The sequence below is a fragment of the Corvus cornix genome, chromosome 2, assembly GCF_000738735.6.
Source record: "Corvus cornix cornix isolate S_Up_H32 chromosome 2, ASM73873v5, whole genome shotgun sequence".
In the NCBI taxonomy this organism is placed as follows: domain Eukaryota; kingdom Metazoa; phylum Chordata; class Aves; order Passeriformes; family Corvidae; genus Corvus; species Corvus cornix.
The window spans coordinates 4922237-4947155 of record NC_046333.1 but is presented as its reverse complement, the minus strand read 5'-3'; the positions used below and the strand labels follow the sequence as shown (position 1 = coordinate 4947155).

General features: G+C 36.8%; 2 protein-coding genes and 1 long non-coding RNA gene across 4 annotated transcripts in view; 1 reads left to right on the top strand and 2 right to left on the bottom strand.

The window, feature by feature from the left end:
- Positions 1 to 12964, bottom strand: part of LOC104686507 (sodium channel protein type 5 subunit alpha-like) — a 33107-nt gene extending 20143 nt beyond the window's left edge. Inside the window, exons 1-8 of the mRNA XM_039549893.1 lie at positions 12604 to 12964; positions 10470 to 10561; positions 9385 to 9591; positions 8712 to 8775; positions 7950 to 8094; positions 6551 to 6745; positions 5286 to 5477; positions 299 to 401 (exon numbers count right to left, since the gene is read on the bottom strand). Of these exons, the coding sequence (XP_039405827.1) occupies positions 299 to 401; positions 5286 to 5477; positions 6551 to 6745; positions 7950 to 8094; positions 8712 to 8775; positions 9385 to 9591; positions 10470 to 10561; positions 12604 to 12794 (1189 nt within the window). The 5' untranslated portion in view covers positions 12795 to 12964. The remainder of the gene's footprint in view (positions 1 to 298; positions 402 to 5285; positions 5478 to 6550; positions 6746 to 7949; positions 8095 to 8711; positions 8776 to 9384; positions 9592 to 10469; positions 10562 to 12603) is intronic.
- On the top strand, positions 4239 to 6700 carry LOC109143976. 2 transcript variants are annotated; one of them, XR_002044451.3, is made up of 3 exons: positions 4239 to 4278; positions 5779 to 5986; positions 6613 to 6700. It is a non-coding gene; the product is annotated as an uncharacterized LOC109143976 (long non-coding RNA). The 2 variants fall into 2 exon arrangements; XR_002044450.3 differs by lacking the exon at positions 4239 to 4278 and adding an exon at positions 4892 to 4937.
- LOC109143996 (sodium channel protein type 10 subunit alpha-like) lies at positions 12923 to 16405 on the bottom strand. The gene is made up of 3 exons (XM_019283135.1): positions 15915 to 16405; positions 14334 to 14521; positions 12923 to 12944 (listed from the first exon to the last, which is right to left on the bottom strand). The coding sequence occupies exons 1-3, from the start codon at positions 16185 to 16187 to the stop codon at positions 12923 to 12925; spliced, it is 483 nt and encodes a 160-aa protein (XP_019138680.1). The 5' UTR covers positions 16188 to 16405.
- Positions 16406 to 24919: the final 8514 nt, after the last annotated feature.

Genomic DNA, 24919 nt, shown 5'->3' with positions numbered 1-24919 from the left:
AATCAGTCATTGAAAAGATGGAAAAGAAAAGTCAATCTCACATGAGCAGAATGGCATAATTGAAAAAAATTGTTTAGCTCATTCTGCACAAACTAATCACAGACTAATAAAGGTCAGGCAAAACTTGCCCTTGGTAATTGCGAGTTACATGAGATATGAGAATATTTATTTTACTGAAATTTACATTTTGCAGCATAATTTCGCCTAGTGGCTTTTAAAATAATGCTGTTTGTGACAGTTTGATCTCTTAGGTCAAGTTACACAATCACCACTGGAAAAAGAGGAAAGAATGACTTACTTGAATTATCAGTAAGAATTGTGGCTGCACTCATTAACCTCTGTCTGCGGACAGGATCATTGAGAGCATCCATTGACACCTCATAGGACAGCAGGATCTGCCTCTTTGGTTAGAAAGACAGCAGAAGATAATACAACACGAGAACATGAAGGTACAATAATTAGAATACAAATCACAATACAAAAATTATATCCAGCATGAGATAAATATGCCTTTTCAAACACACATTACAGTGAAGCTTTAACTTGCTGAAAGAACATAAAACAGAAAAAAATTAACACTATCAGGTGTTTGAAGGCAAAGGACATTTCATCAAAACCAGTGCAATTTTCCAAGAAGTTGTTTCCTTCTGAAGATATTTAATTAGCAGTTATAATGCCATTATATAAGAAGGATAGAAACATTAACAGGGGGCAAGGGGAAAGACTCATTCTATCTTTCCAGTGAAGGATAAAAACAACAGACAAAAAGAACACTGACCATCAGTTTGAATAAACTATTGGCTATTTAACTATGAATTATTGATTATTAATAAATAATCATGTATTAATGTGAAAAATAGCCACACAGTTAATACAAATTATTGGGTTTTTTAGTCCTATTAAGCCTATCAAGATCTAATTAATATTGAAATCCCTATAACTAGGAATGGGACTACTTTTGTTTTCATTAGAACTACCAGATGACAGGGAACCTGACAGACTGGGAGTGGACAGACTGACCACATCACAATGCACTGTACTTCAGTATTCCCTCTCAGCACAACTGGATTTTCATAATTTTCTTTTTTGGGAAGGATAAATGAATAAAAATATATCATAATGTTACTTCAAACGCTTATGATATTATGATTTTTATGAACATATTCTGTAAAACTGTTATTCAGGGAATGACACTGATATCCTTGGCTTTAGAGGTTTAATAATAATTATTTCTCTTTGTCACCCTGATATTTTAATGAAAATCTAAGCAAAACTTAGCTGACAGAACTGTCAGAGAACAGACCTATAAAATGAATTTATAATACAGTGCTAAAATGCTCATTTTCCCCTCTGCTTTTTTTCTGAGTCTAAAAGGCTCAACTAGACTATTCTAATCATGGCCAGTGCAAATCACCCTTTCACTCTTTTCTCTAAGATTTGGTGTCTCAGAAAACAGAAACCTAGAAAAATTTGTGTGCCAGCCTGACTAAAGTTCTCAGTCTTCTTGTTGAAATTCAGAGTTGTGTTTTTGGAAAGGACAAGGACATTCACCAGCACTGAACTGGTTACTGCTGCTCATTGATCTTTAGCTGAAGGAAATAACTGGGGATGAGAAGTCCTCTGATTTAAAATAGGGATGTGCCCTAAAGAAATAGTCGAGTGTTTATAAACTCATTCTGTCCTGCAAAAAGCTTCTATCCAATGTGCTTTTTTTCTTTGACTTAGCACCTTTAACCTCTTTTTATGATGAAAGTAGAGAGGACATCGTTTGAGGAGTCCTCAGTTGCAGCAGAGCTTGTACTACCAGTAGTTGCTATAATATGAAATAAACAGCCATGTTTGTTGCAGATTATACTTATTTGGCTAAAGGTAAAAGTCTACATTGGAGCAGCTCACACTGATTGGATCATGCTCTAGGTTTTCCTAGAGGTATCAGAACTTTGTCATTCCCGGGACACAGAGAGGGGAGGGGACCTTGGAAAGGTCTGAAGATGTTATTTCTGAGATATAAAAATCCAGATTACATTTGGCATCCATCTTTGCAGACTTTGTAGCCTTGAAGAAGTAAGGTCTAGCACACGATCCAATTTTATCTCGTGTCTCAGACATCTCCTGCAACAGTGACAGACTTAGAAGAATAAAGTTAAGCAGGGGTAATCAGCCATAAGAAATTACTTTTATACTTGCAGAAGATATGACACCTGTTATGAAAAGACCTTTTTGTTTTCTGAATAGGTACAATAAGACACTACCATGGACTGTGACACAGCATTCCCTTTACGTGCAGAAGAACCAAACTAGTTCACAAAATTGAAGTATATTCTTAACACAGCAGGGGAAACATTAATGACACTACAATAAACAAATACTTTACTAAAGGAGATGACAGGTGGCAGTTGTTGCCAAGTGGGTGATTTGGACTCCTTCAGCTCAAATATTTAACTTATTATAGCTAGGATTATGGAATTTAGAAGAAATTCTGCCTGTGCTGACTGCCAGAATGAGAATTTAATCAATTTTAGTTAGGATTATGTGTCTGAGAAAGACTCCCCTGCAAGGATACTTTTCAAACATATGTAAATTGGAACATTATTTCTTTTAGCTCTGCTATGGGAAAAATTCCATTTTCAGTGAGATGGGTGAAACAATTCTGTTGTTCTCTCAGAAGTAAAAGAGAATCTGTCACGTGATGAAACCAGTATAAGGGCATTAGAAGCTTTCTTTTTAGATATTGTTGAAAACAATTAAGTAATACGGATAATTGCCTGAGAATTATTTTGAAAGATTCAGCTCAAGATTAAAGTATCTAAATAAAGGTATCTAAATGAAGATAGAGAAAGATTAAAGTTGGGACAGTCTTCTAGAAGATACAGTATTTTGTCAGTGGCAAAGGTACTGTGGAAAAAATCTCCAAAATTATGCAAAGGAAGAATACAAGTCTTAACAGAAGTTTCTAAATGGATTTAAAAATGAGTGATCAGCAGAAGAGCCAGAAATCACTGCTGTAAACAAGATGTGAAACAACATGTGAGAGATTCAGCCTAACATTTAGATATCCATGTTTAATTTATCCATGTGTGCAATGCATTTAAAAATCCCATTATATGGGACACGTATGTCTCTGATAAGTTTGATTCACATAAATAAATGTTTCTGAAGCCATTTGAGATGGTCTATTGAGACATTTGGTAGCTGAGACATCCACAGTCTCAGACATGGCACATAACATCTGTGCCCTTCCACAGAGGAAGTGAAAGCCAAGTAAGACACTAGAAAAGCTCTAATGTCCCTAGGTATCAATTTGTGACCTAAAAATTTAAATCTCCTCTTGACTCTGGGAGTTTAGAACCTAAGATACTTGTAGAAACCTACGAAACCTCAAAAAATTCAAACCCTGGACACAATCCAGTTGCCTAAATCTAGGAATTTAGCAACATTTGAGATGCTGTAATGTTTATGAGATACCCACAAAGCGCTGGAAGATGTGCCAAAGATATCAAAGATATCTAGAACATCCAACATATGCAAGAGCATCTAAACTGGTGCTAGATGCTTAAAGTCTGGAAGTGAATCATGCCCCTAACATCAGAAGTCTTCATACTGAACTAAACCCTATCCTAAATATTTAGAACAGAGAATTAGCTGTCTGTAGAAAAGAATAATAATTAAAAAATAAAATTAAAAAAAAATAGTTAGGTCTTTAGGGAAACACTAAAACTTAAGAATTCTCTACATTTATTTCTGCAGCACAACCAAGATGCTGACAGATCTTACCACAGCTCTCAGAGCACAGGTCTATGATTTGCCATAAGTGTACTACTGACAGACACTTCCAACTTCCCTTTCAGGTTGTCATAGGTTAGCAAGCATAGTCCCGGAAGGGACGTCCTTGCTAAGGGGTGCTTACAGTTTCCTCTGGGAACTGATAGAACCTATCAGCTGGCCAGTTTGGATATGGACAATTCTCTAAGCAACTTAAAGTTGTGATCACCTCTGTGATCCACATTTAAGAATAGGCAAACTCCCCCTCCAAGCTCTCTCTCGTTTCCGGCGCTGGGACAGGTGGCTGCGGGCCCCGTGTGGGGGCCAGCGGGCCCGGCCAGGCCCTGCTTGGGCCAGGCCGGGCCGGGCCACGGCCGTCCTGGGTCGATGGACCTGTTCCAGCCATGGAACCCCCCCCACTGCCTTGCCGTGGGCAGCCGGAGCGGCTCGGCTCTCCCCCCTCTCCACTTCGATAAGAAACATTCAACATTCCAGCTGCAAAGCTGCAAGGCCGAGGTGAGATTAACCCTTTTTATTGCTGTGAAGAGCTGAAAACCTGAGGGAAGAGAGAGAGGAGATGCTTAAAGCTGAAATTCTGTTGTGAAGCTATGATATATCAGAGTATCCTGTTGTAATTTCATGAAGATATGGGGGGTGGAGTGTTCAACTCGTGAGCAGAAGCACCTGCGCTGAGATAGGCAGATGCTGACGCAGCTGTAATTTCATGAGAAGTTTGGACAGGGAGAGATGAACCAGATGAGGACTTTTGCTCCAAATGGGAAAGGAGAAAACCTCAGTCCCTAGAGATGAACCAGATGAGGACTTTTGCTCCAAATGGGAAAGGAGAAAACTTCAGTCCCTAGAGATGCTCCCAGAGATAGTCCTAACGATGAAGATGATGAAGACCCTTTGCTCCCAGGGAAGGAGAAGGGCCTCTGTTTTTGTTTCTGAACGGCTCAACCTTAAAATTGTACCCCAAAAAACTTCAAGAGTGGACCCTCGAAAGCAGTTGCGGGAAAAGCTGCAAGTCGGGGGAAAGGACTCACACGCAGGCAGAGAGACTCCTCTTCCTAAATGGACTGAACAATATTTGGAAGTGGGCGGCTGTCTCGTTGTGATAATGTTTTCATAGCATGAGCAAGAAGAGACTTCTCTTTCTAAATGGACTGAACAAGGTTATTATGGAAGTGGTAAACAGACTGAACATCTTAAGGGTTGTCTTTTCACATTGTCAGTGGGAGAAGGGAGGAAGGTGGGGGGAGGAGGAGAGTTATGAAGGTGGTATAATTTTTTTTCTTCTTTTAGGTCTGTTAATAAACTTCTTTATATTCTTTCAAGTTTGGTGCCTGTTTTGCATTTCTCCTAATTCTTATCTCACAGCAGATAAACAGTAATGAGTATTTTGGACCAAACCACTACACAGGTGCAGGTAATGCTGGCTCCCTGTGGTCCCAAAATCTTATCCTTGAATTGTCATATCACATGCAAATCTAATGAATGTGTTGTCTATTTCAAATACTTACAAGCTTCTTGTGGCAGCGACCAGGCTGTGAACGAAATATTTGCTCCTCATTTTCTTGGTCATCTAAAATTAGTTTTTGCCTTGAAGTAGGTGTTTCTTTATTATTTTCTTTTCCTTCTGAATTTTTCAAGTCAGCAACTGACATTTCAGATCCAGCATGCAAGGCCTTACTGCTTTCTTCTGCAGCCAGCATCTGCAACAGGAAAAGCAAAAGGTCTGTCTGTTAATTCAAGGTAAATGGACTAGGATCATATACATGTAATTATTATGTTGTCTGAAAGATTTGCACTGACAGTTCCTAGGTTTCAAATGTTAAACTGCCATAAAAAGATAGGAGTACCAAATGCTATTCACAATTCTGAAAGACAAAGCAGAGTTATCTGTGAGCTATTGTAATTAAAGTCTGCCCTCGTCACTTTAAATATTGTATTTTGCATCTGATTTACAAAATATTACGGTTTATCCTTTTACTTTCCTTTTCTTGCTTTGAAAAGGACACTGAATCCAAGAGAGCAGAAGACTAAAGGCTCAAGCTAAATCCTAAGATGTTAAATTTTCCTAAATACTAATCCTGTTGAAAGAAAAATAGAAGGAAGAAAAAAGAAAAACAGAAGGAAGAAAAGCCTGAGCAAAGCCTGGCAAGCTGGAATGTCAGGCAGAGAAACATTACAAACCTGTCAACAACTGTTGAGGAGGAACTCGGTAAATTGGTTGGTGGTGCCTCACACTTTAATGATAAAATTTGATAGTTGCTAGGGAATCTTTGTTTGATCTTCTACAAGTCTGACTTTTCTTACAGCTGGCAATAAATCAGGGCTATCTTTTATTAAAGGTAGAAGATAAAATTTATCCACTCATACTTCCTTCATGCAGTAATATCAAGTAGGGATACCCAGAGAAAGGAATTTTTGGGCACAGCAATAATGGTGCTGTACAAGAACATGGAGTGCAGCACCCATGCAATACCATACAAGTTACTTACTTGCCAAAAAGCATTCTTATACAATGTCAGGTCTGCAAATCCTAAAACTTAGTATGTTTTAACTTGGATTCATGATGTTTTTTGTATCACGGGAATGTTTATGTATTTAAACATATATATACATGCATACATACATTTGTAAAGATATAAAGAGAAATTTAATACTTTCTCATTTCTCAGAAAGTATTGTAAGAAGCCCATGTTTAATTCAAAACATTTTTTCCCTAATTCACAAACAGAAGAAAACAAAAGGAACTACAGATTATATACGATAATTTACAAACCTGTTCTTTCTCTATAATTTTTCTGGCATCCTGAAGTAGTTTTTCTTTTGCCTCTGTTTCAGCACGAGTAGCTCTATTTTCCTCTTCATATGCCATAGTTACCACAGCCAAGATCAGATTGAAGAGATAAAATGAGCAGAAGAAGATGACCACCATGAAAAAAAAGATGCAGGACACTCCAGATGTACGGATGGTCTGTGAGGAAAAGGCAAAGGTGGTAATAAATTCTTAACAAACTAACATTTACAAAGTGATTTCAAAATAACTTTAAACAATTTATTTTCCTACACAATGCAAAAAGTTAATGTACTGCAGTGTTTTCAATGAACAACAGTAGGATCTGCTTCTGGTCTAAGTTATACATAACAATGTCACGTGCTGCAGAGAAGAATTAACAAAATCCATCCTTAAAATTAACATGAATATCTTCCAGCAAATCAGGCAAATGATCCTCCAAGTTTAAGCTATGAGAAGATAACTTCATCTGTTAAGATATAAAAAGGTGACTGTGGAAGAAATTAATGAAACTCGGTAATCAAGGTGAAAGCTAGGATTATCTATACAAACATGAAAGATGTTTTAATTACAGAATCAGAGGCAATATTTAGACTGATTATCTTATACTTTTTTTAAATGGTAGCAGAGGAGATGGTTAAAAATTAGGTTTTGAGACATTAAAAACTAAAAATCACATGACCTTCAAATGGCAAAAGAAGTTGCATCCATTTAAAAAGTCACAGTTAATAAAGGCTGATGGAAAAAAGAGTTAAAATGGACCAATATGAAAGGTACAGAGCAAGGCAGAGAGTATCGTTCCCATCTAGCAAAAGCACTGTATAGACATAAGGGATCCAGAGAGTTCTCTACAGGCATTTTTACCTCATTTTTTTAAAAAAACCACCAAATTGAAAAGTTACATTCAACTCTCTGAATCAAAACATAAAGGCTCCAATTTTTTTAGTACCATGTTGCCAAAAATGAAAGTATGTTGAGCCAAAAGGTTTGGTGAGGAGTCAGCACTTAAAAGGAAGACAAACAGACGACGTGACAAATCCTCATATTCCCTGCAGTAGCAGGGAGCCCCTTGGCTGGATCTGCTCCATATCCCAATCCTTGGGTGGGTGCATACAAGTATTTAACTCTTATTTAGCTTTTAACCACTAACCCGAGCGTGTTCTCCAACAAAACTATGAGCATTCATGGCAGGACTGCTCCTATCCAACATCACTTGCAGAAGGCATTACTTGTCAGTCACTTGACTCTACTTCCTTAATACTTACTTTGATTTTAAAATAAAATTGGTGTCAGTAATGTTAAAACCAGTACAGATTTTTCTAGTGGACATAAAGCTCTGAACTGCCCATCTGAAGTCATTCCAGCAGGTAAACAAAGTACCCACTTGTCTGTAGAGACGCTCCCAGCTGTCCTGGGTCATCAGACGGAACACAGAGAGGAAGGCCCAGCCAAAATGGTCAAAACTTGTATAACCAAAGTCAGGATTATTCCCAATCTTCTCACAGGTGTAGTTTTCTGGACACTCATGACTAACCACAAAAGAAATGTTAAACAACACTTATGTGGAGATTCAACTGTACCTGAAAGCATCCAATACACAGCAACAAATAAAGATTTGCTCAGTTTGTCTGAAGTTATGCTTCATATTCCCCAAAATATTCCTGCCAGGAGGGCTGATTGATATCTGACCATCTCAGAAATCCATTTGTCTAGTAAAAAAACTAGACAGAAACATTTGTTTGGGATTAGACAAAAACTCTCACTGATGTAGGATATGTCCAAACAAATACACAGAGAGGGGAACAATGGAAATACCTTTACTTTTAGATAATTCACCAAGATGAGGAGAGGAGAGTTTATAAATATCTAAAAAGTCTTTACTGATCTGTGCCCCTTCTCATTTATATCATTCTGCCTTACCATTATACTCCCAGTGGTTAGCAACAGAGTACATATAAAATTGGCTGCATCCTTGTACTTCATTCTTTCTCTGGTATGAAATATCTGGCTTTTAATTTAATAACACACCCACCAACCCATTTCTTCCTCCTGAAAAATCATCACCATTCCTTTACACCAAAAATAAAACCAGAGTACACCTGGAGGAAAAAATTAAGAAAGTACTAAAACTGCTTTGTTCACTTACTTGGGATTTACACTGTACCCACAGAGCAGTATTTCAGGAGAGTCATTCTGTCTGTAGCAGAGTTCTAATAAAAAAAAATAAAATCAAGGAATCATAAAATCAGAAGTTGTCAGTTTCTACTTTCTGACAGTAAACCAAACATTACTTCACATTATAAACACTCTGATGGATCAAAACTCTGTGAAAGATCCATTCCCAATGAAGTGCATATGGGACTGATTCTCAGCTGATCCGTCTGACAATTTAAAATATATAGTAACAATTTGCTGCACAACTAACAATGTAAGATTTTATTTATCTTTGGCCAAAAAAAAGAATCTCTATGAGAAGTGGGCAAAATCCATGAAATACAGAATAAGTGACGGAAAAAATAATTCTCTCTGCAGTACCCCTAAAATTAGGATCCCTGTCCAATGCACAGATAAAAAAGAAAATGCTTATAGAAAACTCAGTCTCTTCTACCCCACAGACTGCTGATCTTTCTCCAAATTCAAGATTCACTAATCTCAAATTCAGTTGTCCCAGAGACTTCATACTACTATTTGTGCAAATGGAAGGACAAACCTTCTTGGCAGGAATACATGCAAACTATATTTTAACATCTCTGTGAAAAATCAAGACATACATAGGAAGATACACAGATTATGTAAAGGGAGAAAAGAAAAACATTTACCTTCATCATTTGGTACATATATCTTGGGATCCTTACATAATGAATCATTGTACAGAGTTTTATTGAGGACACATTTGGATTTTAAATTTCCCATAAAAAGCTGGAGGCCTATTAGTGCAAATATACTCAAGCAAAATACAGTCAGGATCAACACATCCCCGAGTTTCTTAACAGACTCAACAAGTGAATTTACGATGACTTTCAGACCTAGGAAAATAAGATCCAATAACATGGAAAGTGAGAAAAGGAATGCAATGTGTTCCTGTATGACAAGACACGACAGTTCCAAGTTTGTTAATGACAAAGTATTGATGTGCGGCTTCGATACTAAAATTAAACAACTTCAATGTTTAATTCCTGCTATAATTCCAGAGCAAAATCAAAAATCTATTTGCAATTGCATGGAAATGGTAAAGTTAATATCTATAACAACCATGAGATACATAGTAATTTATAGATTTTTCAAGTGAATTTTTGCAGCTGGACTCTGAAATCATACTTTGGTATCCTAATTAAGGACACGACTTACAAAAATATTGAATATCTGGATGGCGTATGCAACATACTGTTGAAAGTATTACACACAATCCAGACAGTGGCTGTGGTCAGTAAGGAAATGAATGAAAATCTCTCAAATTGTGAAATCAGCTTTCTGGGAAACAAACCAGAGAAGGTTAAGCTAATGAGGTAGAACACGAAACCAGAAATATGGTGGTTCAAATATCAGCATACGGTGGGCTGCTCCAGGGAGACAAATTATAGAGATAAAGGCACTGGGCTAAATAAAAATGAACACCAGTGATAGTATAAAAAAATGCAGAAAATAAATTTGCCTTTGTCAAAACCATTTGAAGGAAAGATGATTTAAAAAATTGTTAGGATGCTGCTGAGGGTGCAAAACAGTCACACCTTGGGATTCCTTGGGGTCACAAAAAGTGACCAGAGAACTGGAAGAAAAGAACAGAAGTGGAATTAGAATTTGCATCCTGGTTAAGCAGAGCAAATATCAGTAAGGTGTTGTCGTGGTTTAAGCTGGCCTATCCATCAGCTATGTACCAACCCTCTACAGACGTGTTGTTCCTTACCTGGTATTACTGAAATAGCTTTCAAAGTCCTCAGTACTCTGAAAGTTCGAAGAACTGAAACGTTGCCAACTCTGTGAAATGCAGTAATGTACCTGGAAAATTAACCCACACTGAAATGAATGACAAAGATGGAGCTTTTCAAAGCACTTCCTTATGGAGCAGGCAGTAATGAATACACTGGAGAAAATAAATAGGTCAAATATTTTCTAAGATATATACCTAAAATTAGGACTCTAAGTCCATTTCTAGGTATGGATATAAAGTAATGGGGCTTTGGAGCAGTGCCTCTGAAAAGAAATACAGTAAGCTCCTACTTAGTGTGGATTTGGATGCTTTAACTTTGGAAGAGTTTATCCATCAAAATGTCAAATAAATATAAAACCTTAATGTCATAACCACACTCTCACACTGAGGCTTCTCTCATGAAAGTATATGTTGCAGCTATCTCAAAACTAAACACACACTTCAGGAGAAGGAAGCTGAGCAACAGCAGATTTATAACATGTCTATTCTGTACCACATAGGTCTTTCTAACATTTAACAATCAGTGACAACTTGAGTATTGCACCTGGTTTCACTTTTAGCATTTCAACAATTAGAAAATTTCAGAAAATCAGTATTTTAAAGCATTGCACTTTAACAGGTTACCCCATATTTTCTAAGATTTCTTTCATGTCAGAAAGGACATGAATTGTGCCCCATCTCATGACAAGGTTGTAACTGGTAACAGAATTCCATAAAACAAATAGTCTCAATAACAAAATTCAAGACAATGGTTGGAAAGGCAACCTCCCCCTCAGAGCATGACTTTGTCAGCAGCAGATCAGAGCACATTGGCTTTGCCTGGTTTGTAAGATTGAATAATTCTCAAGCACCCCAGTTACAACTCAGTAATAACTAAATAATTACACTTGAGTTAGCAGTCGAGCTCATTTCCAAATAGTTTTCTTTGTTGTACTGTAAGACATGGAAACAAACAGGTGGAGGTACTATATCGTTAAATTGAACACAAATTAATTAGAGGTGCAGCTAGGGAAGAAGGACCCCAAATGAAATTTTTCATGCACTTGTTGAATTGTCTTGTGATAGTTGTAACTATCAGTAACTATGTAGTGATAGTTGCTGATGATCAACAATATTCAAGCTCCTAAGCAGTTCAGCATTACCCATAAGAATAATTGTTCATCTACACATAGATGTGTGTGCTGACACCTGTGTACATAACCTATTATTTACAAATGAGGAAAAACCTACGTGTAGTGTTACAAACTACTCCCTTTTTTTATTCTGCCACCTGACAACTTCATTTGGTGCCTTTAGCTCTCATTGTAGGAAAAATTTATTCTCTTTTTGGCTTTGTGCCATACACTTCAGCTGTGTTCCTGCTCTGCAATTGTTCTTTCATGCAAGTTTTACTCTGTTTAGTTTTTTGTTATGTGGAATTACAGATATACATCTTCACTGCATCTTTTTTAATTCTGACATGTTTTGACATGTGAGGAGCAAAACTACACAAAATCCTGAATTAAAATACAGGCCACACAGTGAAATAATGTGCGTTCTTCTTCTTTACTTCTTACCCACGATGTCTATTTTCTACCTCCTTCTCTGACCATGACTGCATGCTGGAGTGGTACTTTTACAAAACTTTTTAAACTCCAACATCATCTTCCCAACAAGTGAAAGCTATTCCAGAGCCCATGAATTTGCATGTAAAGAAAGGTCTGTTCTTCCTTGAGCAACACTTGACACTGGGATTTCATCTGTTATTTATCACCAAGTCATTCAACACCTTTTGACCCATTTTGGGTCCTTCTTGAATGAGTTTCATCTGACCCAGAGTACAACTAAGACAACATAAAGAGGCAGGCTTGGTTTGGGCTGTCCATGCAATTGCCTCTTGACAAAATTTAAATATGGACTAAACTGAGAACAATCACACAGTTCTAACATGAGCTTTTCATTTAGGCCTTACTTTAAAGTCTGTTTTTCTCATTGCAGACATGCAATTGTGATTCAAGCACAGTTTAGCAGGGAGGATGCCGACAACTGCAAGGAATTTCAGCAACACCAAACAGTATTTCCTCTGTGGTTTTGTCCCCTGAGTGTAAAAGAACAACTGAGTTTTACTTACATTACAATAGTAATAGAAAAATCCAAGCAGTTCCATGGGTCTCGAAGAAAGGTAAATTCATTCCAAACAAATCCTCTCGCTACTATTTTTATCAATATTTCAGTAGTATATATGGCATTGAAAACATATCTGAGGAGGAAAGTGTATATTAAAGTTACAGAAATAAAAATATTATTGAGACTGATACACATTCAGGCACATTTCTATCTTTTTTCTGATTTAGTCCCTGCATGGACATAAAGGTAGAAAATGTGATGCAAAATAGGACAGGTTGCATTACTTTCAGAAGCATCATGGGGACAAGATGTCTTCCTGAAGTTTAGTAAATTTTCCACGTAAATCTACAAACACAAACATTCACATGAGCATATGATGCTATTTCTGGACGAAGGATAGCTCACATTTCCTTAGGAAACATTTTTAAGACTGTGTTTATGTTCTAAAGCAGGCTGGAAAATTTCAAAGCCTCATCATTCTGGCAGAAAGATAATAGCAAAGATTTATTTCAGCCTGTAAAGTTTGCACATTTTATATACTTATTCTGACAAATACAGTGCAACTGAAAGAAATCCTACAGAAAATTAAGTTATCACCATGCTTACCCCAAAATAAAAGGAATTTAAATTACAGAACTTCTGAGGCTCCAGGCACATTTTCCAGATTTAATTCTGGAACATTAACTCAAGTTACACTGGATACAGCGCACAAGTACAAAAGGAAGCAAGACGTTACAAATAAATGGTTTCCTCGTGGGAACAACTGACTTAGGAGAGTTACCAGGAAACAGGAGGAAAGAACAGAATGAATATTAATTCCTTTATAGCTTTTGCATGAAGCAGCTATAATAGAAATTCAGGTTATTGCTGTAGAATGAGAGATATTAAGTTAAAGCCTGCTGCACAGTCTCTCTAAGAGATTTAATCCTCAAAAGGAAAAATGGGCCAACCTCCTATGTTACACCAGATGGCAAAATTAGGCAACACAGAAAAAAGGGCATATGGTGAGAGCCTCTAAGAAAAGGCACTGAAGCTCCACAAAAGACTCTGTGATATAATAACAATCCTCAGTCTTCCTCGGAGGTCTATCTGAGAATTTTCAAGCCCCAGAATCAGATCACCACATTATTTAAAGTTTTCAGGCCTGCATGTTAGTATCGTTGGAAAAATAGTGAACAAATGGCCCCTGAGGTACTCACTCAGTCCAGTAGGCTTGTTCAAGAAGCTTAGGGACAGTCATAGCCATACAATTGAGTAACACAGTACATGTAATAATGCCAACAAAAAATGTGAATAGTAAGTTAAGGAAAATCTGCTACATTATAAAAAATGAAGTTCATAAAAGTTGCTGATTTCCACACACAAAAACCACACAAGCATTCAAATAATTACTTTTCATTTGAATATGCTCTGAACTTTTCATGTGTTTTCCAAAGAAACTTATAGCAGAATTACAAAATATCCTGAGTTGGAAGGGACCAAGAAGGATCACTGAAATCCAATTCCCATCCCTGCACAGGACCATCCTAAGAATCCCAGCAAGATCAAACCTTCCTAGCTGGGTAAAATTCATATTTTAAATATAAAAATGAATTATCTGCATGTGGAGACAGTTTTGGAAGTTAGGACACTAGTGGGACATAATATGTTTAACATGTTCAGACATGTTCACCTAAAAAGACCTATTTCCACTAATTAATAATTCCAAATAAAATCAGAAAAAGCAGAAACAGAGGAACAGAATGACAGAAAATGGCACAGAATATTTTAAGATTCAAATCAGGGAAACCAGTGAAAGGATATGAATGGACCAGAATTTTAATTGCTGCTTTTCTGACTGGATTAAAAGGATCAAATATAAACAAGGCAGGTGTGGCAGTAAACCGGAAAATTGTCCTCCTTTCATTTATCACCATAAAAGTCTATAAAAAAAAGGATTCCGAGTATATGAAACATTTAAATGAATTACAAATTTCTGCAAAAAGTTAATGTTCAGTTTTTCAAGTCTGCATCTAGAGCTATATCTAACTACAGTTAGGAGTACAGCTTTCCTTTATTCTTACTTGGAGCTGTGATTATACACATTTTGAAGGAAAGACAGCAGCTCTGTAGAAGTTCTTTATTGCCTGAGAGGAAGAAGCCATAATGGGAATGAATATGAAGAGCAAGTAATCATATTCACTTAGTCAAATTAATTAAATTACTACTCTGGCACTGTAAAAATGGTCTTAATACCTTACTCTTGGACAGTTTTACAGGCTACAAGAGATTATTTAGAAAATACACATTGTGTAGCCCTGCCAAAATCCTGGACAGTTAAAGCAAAAATTTTAATTTTGAAATATCTCTACATTGTCAAGTAACACTGTATATTGCCTCTAAGCTACCTTAAGGTCCATGCAGCTCAGCACTTTTTCCATACAGGAAAAATGAAATCTCTTGAAGGAAAATCACTAATTCACTATTCCTAACACTAAACACTATTCCTAACTTCAATATAAATTTCTTCAACTCAATCAACCTTAGTTTCTCTACATCTTCAAAGTATCACTTTGATTACTTTAAGAAAAGAATATCTGGAAGATCAAAGTCTAAAGCATGTTTTCTGATAAAATTACTATACTCCAACACCTTGTGGTATACATTAAAACAGGAACTGGGACTGGATGGAACCTTCTGCTCTTCAGAGCAAGTCCTCCTTGACAGTAGCAATCATTTAATTTAAGTATTTACTTACTTTATACACTGCTATAGTCAGCATCACCAACCACTTTGGAATAGCATGGAGTATGTGCAATATAAATATGGCACAATAAAAAAAGCCAGTGAGACATAAAGTTACAGAAAATTAATTTAAGACAATGAAAATACATGGATTTGCTACACAGAGTACTGGAAATATCTCAAATGTGCCTCCCTTAATTTGTATAATATTTGTAATTCAGTGAAAGCATCTGCCATTCCAGCATGATCTACTGTTGAACAGGCACTGTTTATACAACAGGGAGTTCAGCCCCACAGGCATCAGAGAAACTGCTCTGGAAAACAAAGCATCACTTATCCCAGAATATATTTACTATTAAAGTGCACCAATCACATATCATGTTTTCATAACTAATTTTGATTCTTGACTGGAACTTAAAATACGTCTTCATTCTATAATACAGAGCATACCTTAGCACTCCCCCCAAAAGCTGTCAGTAAAGTTCAAAGGTCTATCTACAGAATCATTAAATGCCAGCATCTCCTAAATAGAGCTTTGACTATCCCTTAAGAGTTCAGCAGGCAAAAATAAAAAATTTGGGAAGCTTTAACCTTGTGATCACTGTAGTATGGATCAAAATCCTCCAGGGGTTCCCCAACAAGATCTGCAGGAATGTCCCCATACAGAGAAGGCAGCTTTTTGCAGATTTTCAGATCAAGTTGAGGAGTAAGTTTATCTTCTTCAACTCCTTGGTCCTTATCCTTTCCTTTAACTTTGACTTGCTCTTTTTTTTTGTTGGCAATCCTTTCCTCAATTGCTGCCAAGGACTCGGGGGTGAAACGTCGGAAGCTGTTAGTTTCTGATGGCCAAAACAAGGGATCCATTTTTCCTTCTGTTTGTTTCCAGTGCTAGAGGTAACTTAAGAAAGAAAGCTCTTGACAATTAGAAAATACCAGAAATAACACCCAGCTTTAATATCTATTAACGATTTTTTACTTCTCCGAAACTCCGTATCAAAATAGACTAAAATAGAGTAGAATAAGAATAGACTATTTCAATTGAAAAGAATCTACAGTGACCATCCAGCCCAGCTGCCTGACCAGGGTTGACCATTTTAAGGCCTTGGGCACTGCCCAAATGCCTCTTAAACACTGACAAGCCTGGGGCATCAACCATCCCTCCAGGAAGCCTGTTCCAGTGTTTGAGCACCCTTTTGGCAAAGAAACGCTTCCTCATGTTCCACGTACACCCCCTGCAGTGTGGCTTTGGACCATTCCCACATGTCCTGCCACTGGATTCCAGGGAGAAGAGCTCAGCACCTTATTCTCCTCAGGAAGCTGTAGAGAGCAATGAGGTCGCCCCTCAGCCTCCTTTTCCCCAAAACAGACAAGCCCAAAGCCCTCAACAGCTCCTCTCAGGGCATTCCTTGCAGCCCTTTCACCAGCTTTGTTGCCCTCCTCTGGATACACTCAAGGACCTTCTCATCCTTCCTAAATTGCAGGGCCCAGAACTGCCCACAGTGCTCCAGGTGAGGCCACACCAACACTGAACACAGCAGGACAATCATCTCTTCTGACCAGCTGGTCCTGCTATGTTTGAGGCACCCAGGATATAAAGTAAAACCATCTAGAAGCACATTGATTTAGAAAAAGAGTAATGGAAAACAAACACAATAAAGATCAACTACTGAATCTGGATCTACCCTCTGCAATTCAGGTTACAGAAAAGATACTTTTTTCCTTTGCCTTTCCAGCTTGGAAGCGTCAAAATCACATCTCTGTCAGAACCCTGACAATCATCTAATTGTTTCTCACTGAAGATTAAAGTATCAGCAGCCTTGCACCTCAGTTACTGTTCCTCTGTACTTCCTGAAAACAGAATTTAATTCCACATGTCCCATCTCTAAGGCTCATCAGCTCCATCCCTTCCACTGTGCAAGGCCAACACTGAATTCAGCTCAAGGCTGTGTCCAGTTGCATTTTCATTTATTCTACTTGAGGCTTAAAACCCTGACAAAGGGGAAGGGTGGCAATGAGATGCACTGAGGTGACTGAAGGCAAATCCCTGTAAGCATTCAGTTACTAATGCCTGAATTTACCACACTACTGTAGATGACAGCAATTTACAGGACATCAGTTCTCATCCACAGAAGATGAAGAAAACTTTGACGCATTACAGGAGGATTTGTCCTTTGCGCCTCATTTCAAAACTGATTACTCCCATTTAATAAACACTTTTGGTCACAGCCAAGTCTTTAAGACAGTCTGCATTTTTGATTGCTGAGGTCCAGGCTGTGCTACTTCTTTTTCTGAGCTCACATGTGGACTATGTTAGAGAATCAATACTCTCTTGTAATTACAGCTCTCTTCTTTAGATGAAGATATATTTATTTAAAAAGAATATGCAAGCAAGAATGATTATGCAATGATTTTGTTGGGGTTTATCGAACTCGGGAGGGTTTCTTTTTCCTCCTCTGGGACTTCCCAAGCATGTTCAGATCAGATCAGGAACCGCAACTCAGAGATCAGAATTTACCATGGTAACAAAATGGAAGTATATAACCAAAGAACTGTTACTTAGCCAAACCACACAGACCCATTTCCAATTGAAAGCTCAAAAGATAAATTGAAAATCAAGATGTTATTTTTTTTTCAATTTTTAATAATTCTAATAAGGTCAATTTTATCTTCAAAGCAGTTTCAAGGACAACAGAGAAACTCAGCATTTAGGGAACTACGACGACTGAAATGAAGCAGAGGAAATGGTTTTAGCAAATACAAACACCATTTTAGTACTAAGGGTTTCAGAGCTGAATTAAAAAAAAAAAGAATCTGACAAAAGCAGTGATCAAGAGCAAAAAGATGCAACACATTCCCTTCAGCAACTGTGACCAGAAGTCATAATAAGACAAATATTCATGGACATTCATGAGAAGATTTCTTCAGCAGACCCCTACCAGAAACATACCTGTGCTCACATGGAACACCACACTTCTTCCCCTTTGATAAACTGCCAAGTATTTATAGATTGTGACTCAGGTTAGGAAAAAGGAAGCTAAGAAGATTTGACTGAAAAATTCTTCTGATACAAAGGACTAAAATTATATTAAAAAGACAGAGTGACTACTTGGAATTCCTGAAGCTCAGCTAAACTCAACCACCACATCATATACTGCTGAATTAGCTGAATGTTCAAGGCAAGACACTGAGGTAAAGTGTTACCCTTAGAAATAATTTCAATTTTTGATGGGACACAGAAGTTTCCCCAGTAACCAATTTGGGAGGGAAGATACAGAACAAGTTTTCTTAGAAGTAGCCTAAGCACGAGACTTTTTCTAGAACCTGACAGAACAAACTTGGGTGTGTAACTACAAGTTAGTGCAAAGAAATTGTATGTCAATACGTACTATGTCAATATGCTGCTGAAACAGATGCAAGGCTACAGTTCAGATCTGTTAATTTCCAGTGCAGCACATGAAAGAAATTTGCATTTAAACTCAATTAAGAGTTGAACAGGTTTTCATATCTCTGGTCCTGTAGTAGAGACCAGTCCATCAATACCAGATACAAATGCCCTGGTACCTTCAGTTACTAAAGTACCGCTTTCTACAGGATCAAGGATACATAAACACATCTTAAAATTCAACTTTTTATTTTAAATTAAAGTGGGAATGACTTCGTTTTCTCATCTTGAGAGAACTGCATTCAGTGTACAAAGCTAGGCATTGTTTGAGGTTAGTCTTGCTGGCTTAAGGGTACTGCGAAAATGGCACAAAATATTTTTATGTCAAAACCCAAGGAATTCCAGATATACTGATGAAATTTACTGAACAAATGATGCGTAAAGTACTAGAAAGGGATGAACGACGATTCTTTAAGTAAAATAGGCACTGGGAACTGCTAAAGTACAATTTGCTACTAAAATTTCTTAAGACAAAGGGTTTTCAGACAATTTTCTAGAACTGCCAAAAATGAGTGTATTAATGCAATGTTTCAGAGACATGGATTACAAAATGCTTGCTGGGGTAGTGACTAATTACTAGAGAGGATAACTAACAAATTTAGACTTTTAGATTGAAAAACAAAATACCAATTCAAGCCTTATACACAACTCATTGATTTGTCTCCGTTTGTGTGAATTTCAGAACTCTTTTCAGAACCCTAAAAGCACAGAGGTCCTTTTAAATGCAGCGACGTAACAGCCATCAAACTATTGACCGTAACTTATCCAACAATCCACAAAAGTAGAATTGAAACTGATAAAACTGCTCGGTAAAATACTATCAAAGTCAGTAAGGGGCAGTTATGAGAAGTTTCTCAAAATAGGAAGACTAGTAGGAACATAAATATAAAAATGTCCTTATTTGTGTTTCAATCTAGTTTTAGCATGGATTATAACCAATTCTGAGTCCCAAATTACTTCTATCAACACCCACTGATATTTCCTGTGACCACCTGGATCTGGAAAAAATAAAGGGTAAACTAACTGTTAGTTTTGTTTTAGTGTGCATTTAGTATATTCTTTCACATGGGAATAAAGAATAAAGATGTGTTCACCTCTTCACCTGAAATAAGAAAAAAAAAAGAGAAAGCACCTCACAGCAACACATTATGAAACAGGACAGGAATTCTCTCTTTTCTGTTCTGTACCTTGCCAAAAGCTTCTGCTATCACCTATTCAGTTTCAATAAGCAGAAAAAAAATTTCTGTTTCTGATCACCATTTTCTTCTATTTAACTGCCAGTGATGGTGAACAGATCTAACAGATTTAAGTCCTTAGTAAAATCCAACTTGGACATTTTAGAGGACTACTGCTGTTTCTTAAATACAAGGCCAGCACTTTGTCCCCCACTCTCCATTTCTCACTCATCACCCCATTCCAAGGAAAAGTTTTGTGTTTGGATGGGTTGGATAAATATCTAGCAGTGCAGTTTTTCAGGTTGGGGTTTTTTTGGTTTTTCTGTTTTGGTGGTTTTTTGGGGAGTTTTTTTGGTGCTGTTTGATTTGATTTTTTAACACATGCAATAGACAAAGTTATTCACAACATCAATATCATATCATATCATATGCTCATTACTTCCAAAAGCAGAAATATATGCAATGGGCTAGACTGTGCATTACTGAAGCATCCTGGAAAAAAAAATCCCTCACCAGCTTTGTTGTGAGAAAAACATTCCAGATTCGTGTTGCTAAAGAAATTTCAGTATGCCAAGTTCAGTGTAACTAAGATTAGGCAGTACTACAGCCAATTTGATGAATACTATGCATAAGGTGATATAACAAAACAGAGCAGTCAGTAATTAATATGATAATAATTAGTATGACAATAATTAATAGTAAATAATATGACAAATATATCAATGTGCAGTAAAATGTTTTACTGACACATGTAAATCATAGAAAGAGCTACATGTTTACAGCAATATAGTGGTTCTACATTAATGACAGATTTTCTTAAGTAGATGCTCCCTGTACCTAAAATAAACCCACATCTAATACTTAAATACATGTGGGCACATATTTTACATATATAGACATACACATATATACATTCCCAAATATTTTGATCAAATAGACATAGAATTAAATGAAAATAATCAGCAATTGAATTTTCTCATAGTGTACAAATATTTAGCAAAACCAAAATACTTACAATATCCCCTTCAAAATAAAAAAGCCTTCACACAGATTTCTGAAGGTGATGTTGGCCGGCTTTTATCTCCAAGGGGACAGAAAGTCTTGATTTTCTCACCTTCACCTTTCCATTCCCACCAACATCATTTCTCCCTAGCCAGCTCCCATGCAGAAAGTTTTCTCTTGTATTGGGATGCCTGGGGGAGGGATGGAGGGAGGAGCTTGGTTGCTTTTCTGAAAACAGTAAATGAAATTTTATGCTCTCATTAACAACACTGTAAGAAAGGGAAAAGTGCTTGGGCAATACTTTTGAAGAATAATCACCTAAAAATCAATCAATTATTTTCTTTCTGCTGAAATCATAGCTACATTTATTAAAAGCAAAGATGGATTTTTGTTCATTTGGAAATATATGTGTGACATGGTAAGAAAGCAAAAGGTCTCCTGTTTCACATTTCATTCCAAGCTCTAAACCATGCAGGCATGCATTAAACATTGGCACAAAATTTGCCTTTCATTAAAAGCTTTTGGTTAGAAATTTGAGTATATATTACTATTTTTCATTCCTAATTTCTACATTTAATATTCCCAGGCTCTGATGTATGTTCATTATATCTCATACAGACAAAACCTGAAATTCAAATATACTATCTATTATAGACAAGATCAGAGCCCAAAATACATTCAGTAGCACACTATGCCGTAACTTCCATTAACACATACAAACCTTGTTTGAGCAAAATGAAAATCACAGCATTCATCCTCATATCTGAAATTACTTATATTTATTTTTTTAAAAAGTGATGCATACAGCCTGCTAGTAACAGATATTGGACAGTAACACACACACAATCATGGTAAGCCCTAATGCTAAGTACAGTTCTTCCTCTTAATTACATCAACAGAACCCATTACTGTCTAAAATAATTTTTTTCTTTATTAAGTAGAACACAAATCTTTCCTATCATCTTTCCTGATGATAAGAGAGTTACTCTGGGTTTTGCTGGCAGAATTCTACTGAAGCAACTATGCTGTCCTTAAAAGCCAGGCAGCACTAATGCACACAAAGAAACAAACAGTGATTAAACATTTTTCTGGATAGGTACATCTGAAGATGTTTTTAATAGAAATAAAACTCTAAGTGTTCTGTGGTGCAAGCAGCAACAAGTCATTTTAAGTTCAGTGTAAGTTATTTTGCTAGAAAGCAAGATTATGTTCTCAAGACAAGTTCAATTAAGAGAGCAGAATTTTAAAGATCACTCAACCATCACTCTGTAAAGGCACTGCTACATTTACAATCCTGTACCAGCTAATACCACTAAATGCAATAAAGACCCCTACCTGCATGTATTTATTCTGCTGTATCTTCTCCATCCATTTGTCCCTGTGAAAAATGGGGCACAGGGGATAAACACAGACCGCAACACAGCGAAAAGAATTGCACTCCTTCCGTACACTGTAATATTTAATATCCAAAAAGCAAGAGCTCAGAGAACAAGATTTTTTATCTCCAGCAGCTTAGGACTTGCAGCTAACCACAAAACACTTAGACAAGTTATTTTTCTCGTGCTACAGTGGAAAATTTCCTTTCTCCCATTAGGAAGGCAGTTTCTTACAGTGGGGAGAGGGCAGAAAACCAGCCTCAGAGTAATGACACAGTTTTCCTCCCATTTTCATTCATTATTCCTGTGGAAATAGGAGGAGGAAAATGGAGGAAATAAAAAAGCTGAAGTTTAACAACAAAAAGATAATGTTCATTATATAAATTACTAGAATTAAATTCATTATAGAAATTACTGTTTATTTATTCACCATGCTCTTGACATGGCTCTGTTTCCTCCACTAACTGAAAAGTACAGCACTTTTATTTTTCCTTTTTATTGCCAGAGCACAAGACAAACATTTCTTGTTGGTAGCATTAGCACACCACCATTAGTTTAATGACTAAGAGGGTACAGATGTCAAGAGCTGAAAAAACCAGATTTTTGCATAATTAAATGTACCTTGTAACTGTGCCATAACTCTAAACATTAGTTACTGCTTTAAATTACAGATCAGAAATGCAGCATAAAGATATAAAGATATCAAGGCACCTGACAATTCATGCATACTGCATGACCCTCTTATCCTCAGATTCTATCCAGCCGCCTCTTCCACTAGCTTCCACCTACTGAGAAATGCTCTGTGGTACAATCCCAGAAATCTCCTGTTCAGTGGGATAATGGACACACCACCCATGCCTCTGTCTCAGAGGGAGGAGGGTTCATGCAAGGTCTCTCTTCCTATTTTTCCATTTATAGGAATGAGACAGCTATTTCACATATATATAACAAATTCAGCATGATTTACCTCCTTTTCCTGTCTGAGACTTCCCCTCAATAATTCGTTGACCACGGAACCCCTGCTGTGAGACATCTGAAATTAAGATCATCAAAAATCCCCTTCTCACTACATTCCCCTTCAAGATGCATCTGTATTATTAAGATACTATGTCTCAAACTGGCTAAAATTACAAGCAGGACACAAGATCCCAGATGGACACAAGAGGGAATGGAACAAGAATCTCAAACAAATAAGTCATTGTCATCAGTTGATGTATCTGTTAATCTAATCCTGCAATTTGCACACTGACCTCTTCAATAGTCTCTTCATGTATGATTCATACAAGCACAGAAAGTTTTGAGTAAAGAAGTGTTTTACAGAGACAAAATAAATACATTTATCAGAAATTTAATGGGAAAAAATCAACATCACTTTACTCAGAGGCTACAAACATCCAGTAACTTTGACCATAACAGTTGGAAAGAAAATTAGTTGAGCCTGAGAAAGATATTTCATATTTTCAAGAAATGGATCCTACAAAACAAGATCATACAATCCATAACTAGATCGTGTCATCCACTGACAAAGAATGCTGTTGCATTTGATATAAAGTATCTTTTTGAGTGTTTTAATTTAGGTCAAGATTCTCACAGAGACAAATCACAACTGTTAATTACAGAGTTTATGGTTATCGTTCACCATCCATTAGCCAGCACCAACCACAAGTGAGTCTGAGACAAACATGGCGAGGCCAATGATCCTCCATTAGAACCAGCAAATGCAAACCACAGTTCACACTGAAAATCCCACAAAACACAGAAAATTCAGCTGTGCACATAACAGCAAAGAGGTATGAACATAGACACCAAAATACTCTCCTAAAAGCAAAGTCTCAGACCCTGGAGAGCAAGGAATGGAAATCATGTCAGAGGGAGCACAGAGAGATTTTGAGTTTTGTTAAAGATAGCTGCACCACAGAAACAGAGGTCATCTCTTTTGGGCATAATAAAAATAAAAACAAATCATAATCATAGCAAAAAGCTGTTATGAACAGAAATCAGCTGTTATTTTTGCTTCCTTACAACATGCAATGAAAAAAGTTTTCCAAGCAACTTTAAAATCAGAAAGTTCCATTAATGAGGAGGAGCTGTTTAGATGTTGTAAACCTGCACAAGTGATTGCATGACAGACAGAATTTCTCAACAGAAAATCATAAAGACTTGCAGATGAATGAGATCTTTAATACTGGATGGTTCTTCAAGCTGAAGTTAAAACTAGCCAAATGTAGACCAATAAAATGGCACAAGTATTTAACAGGATGGATAATTTTGTACCGAAAAAACTTGCAAACACCTGTGGCCTTCTCAAATACTCAAAATAATTGCTGTCTGATCACAGTTGACCTTTGATTTTGCATCCCCACCTTGCTTTATGTACAGATGTGCACAAGGAATTCAGAGCAGATTTTCAGAGGGCAATGATTTATTATAACAGATCTGGAGCTGTGCAGCAGTTGCTAACTCTGATGCTAACAGCTCATAAACGATGTTTCTTACAAATTTATGTTAAAAAGGTACTTCACTGCTCAGCAATAAAATTTCATACTCCTTGGTAATTCAAGGATTTGTATTGGAGACACTTGAAATGAAAACTATTTGCAG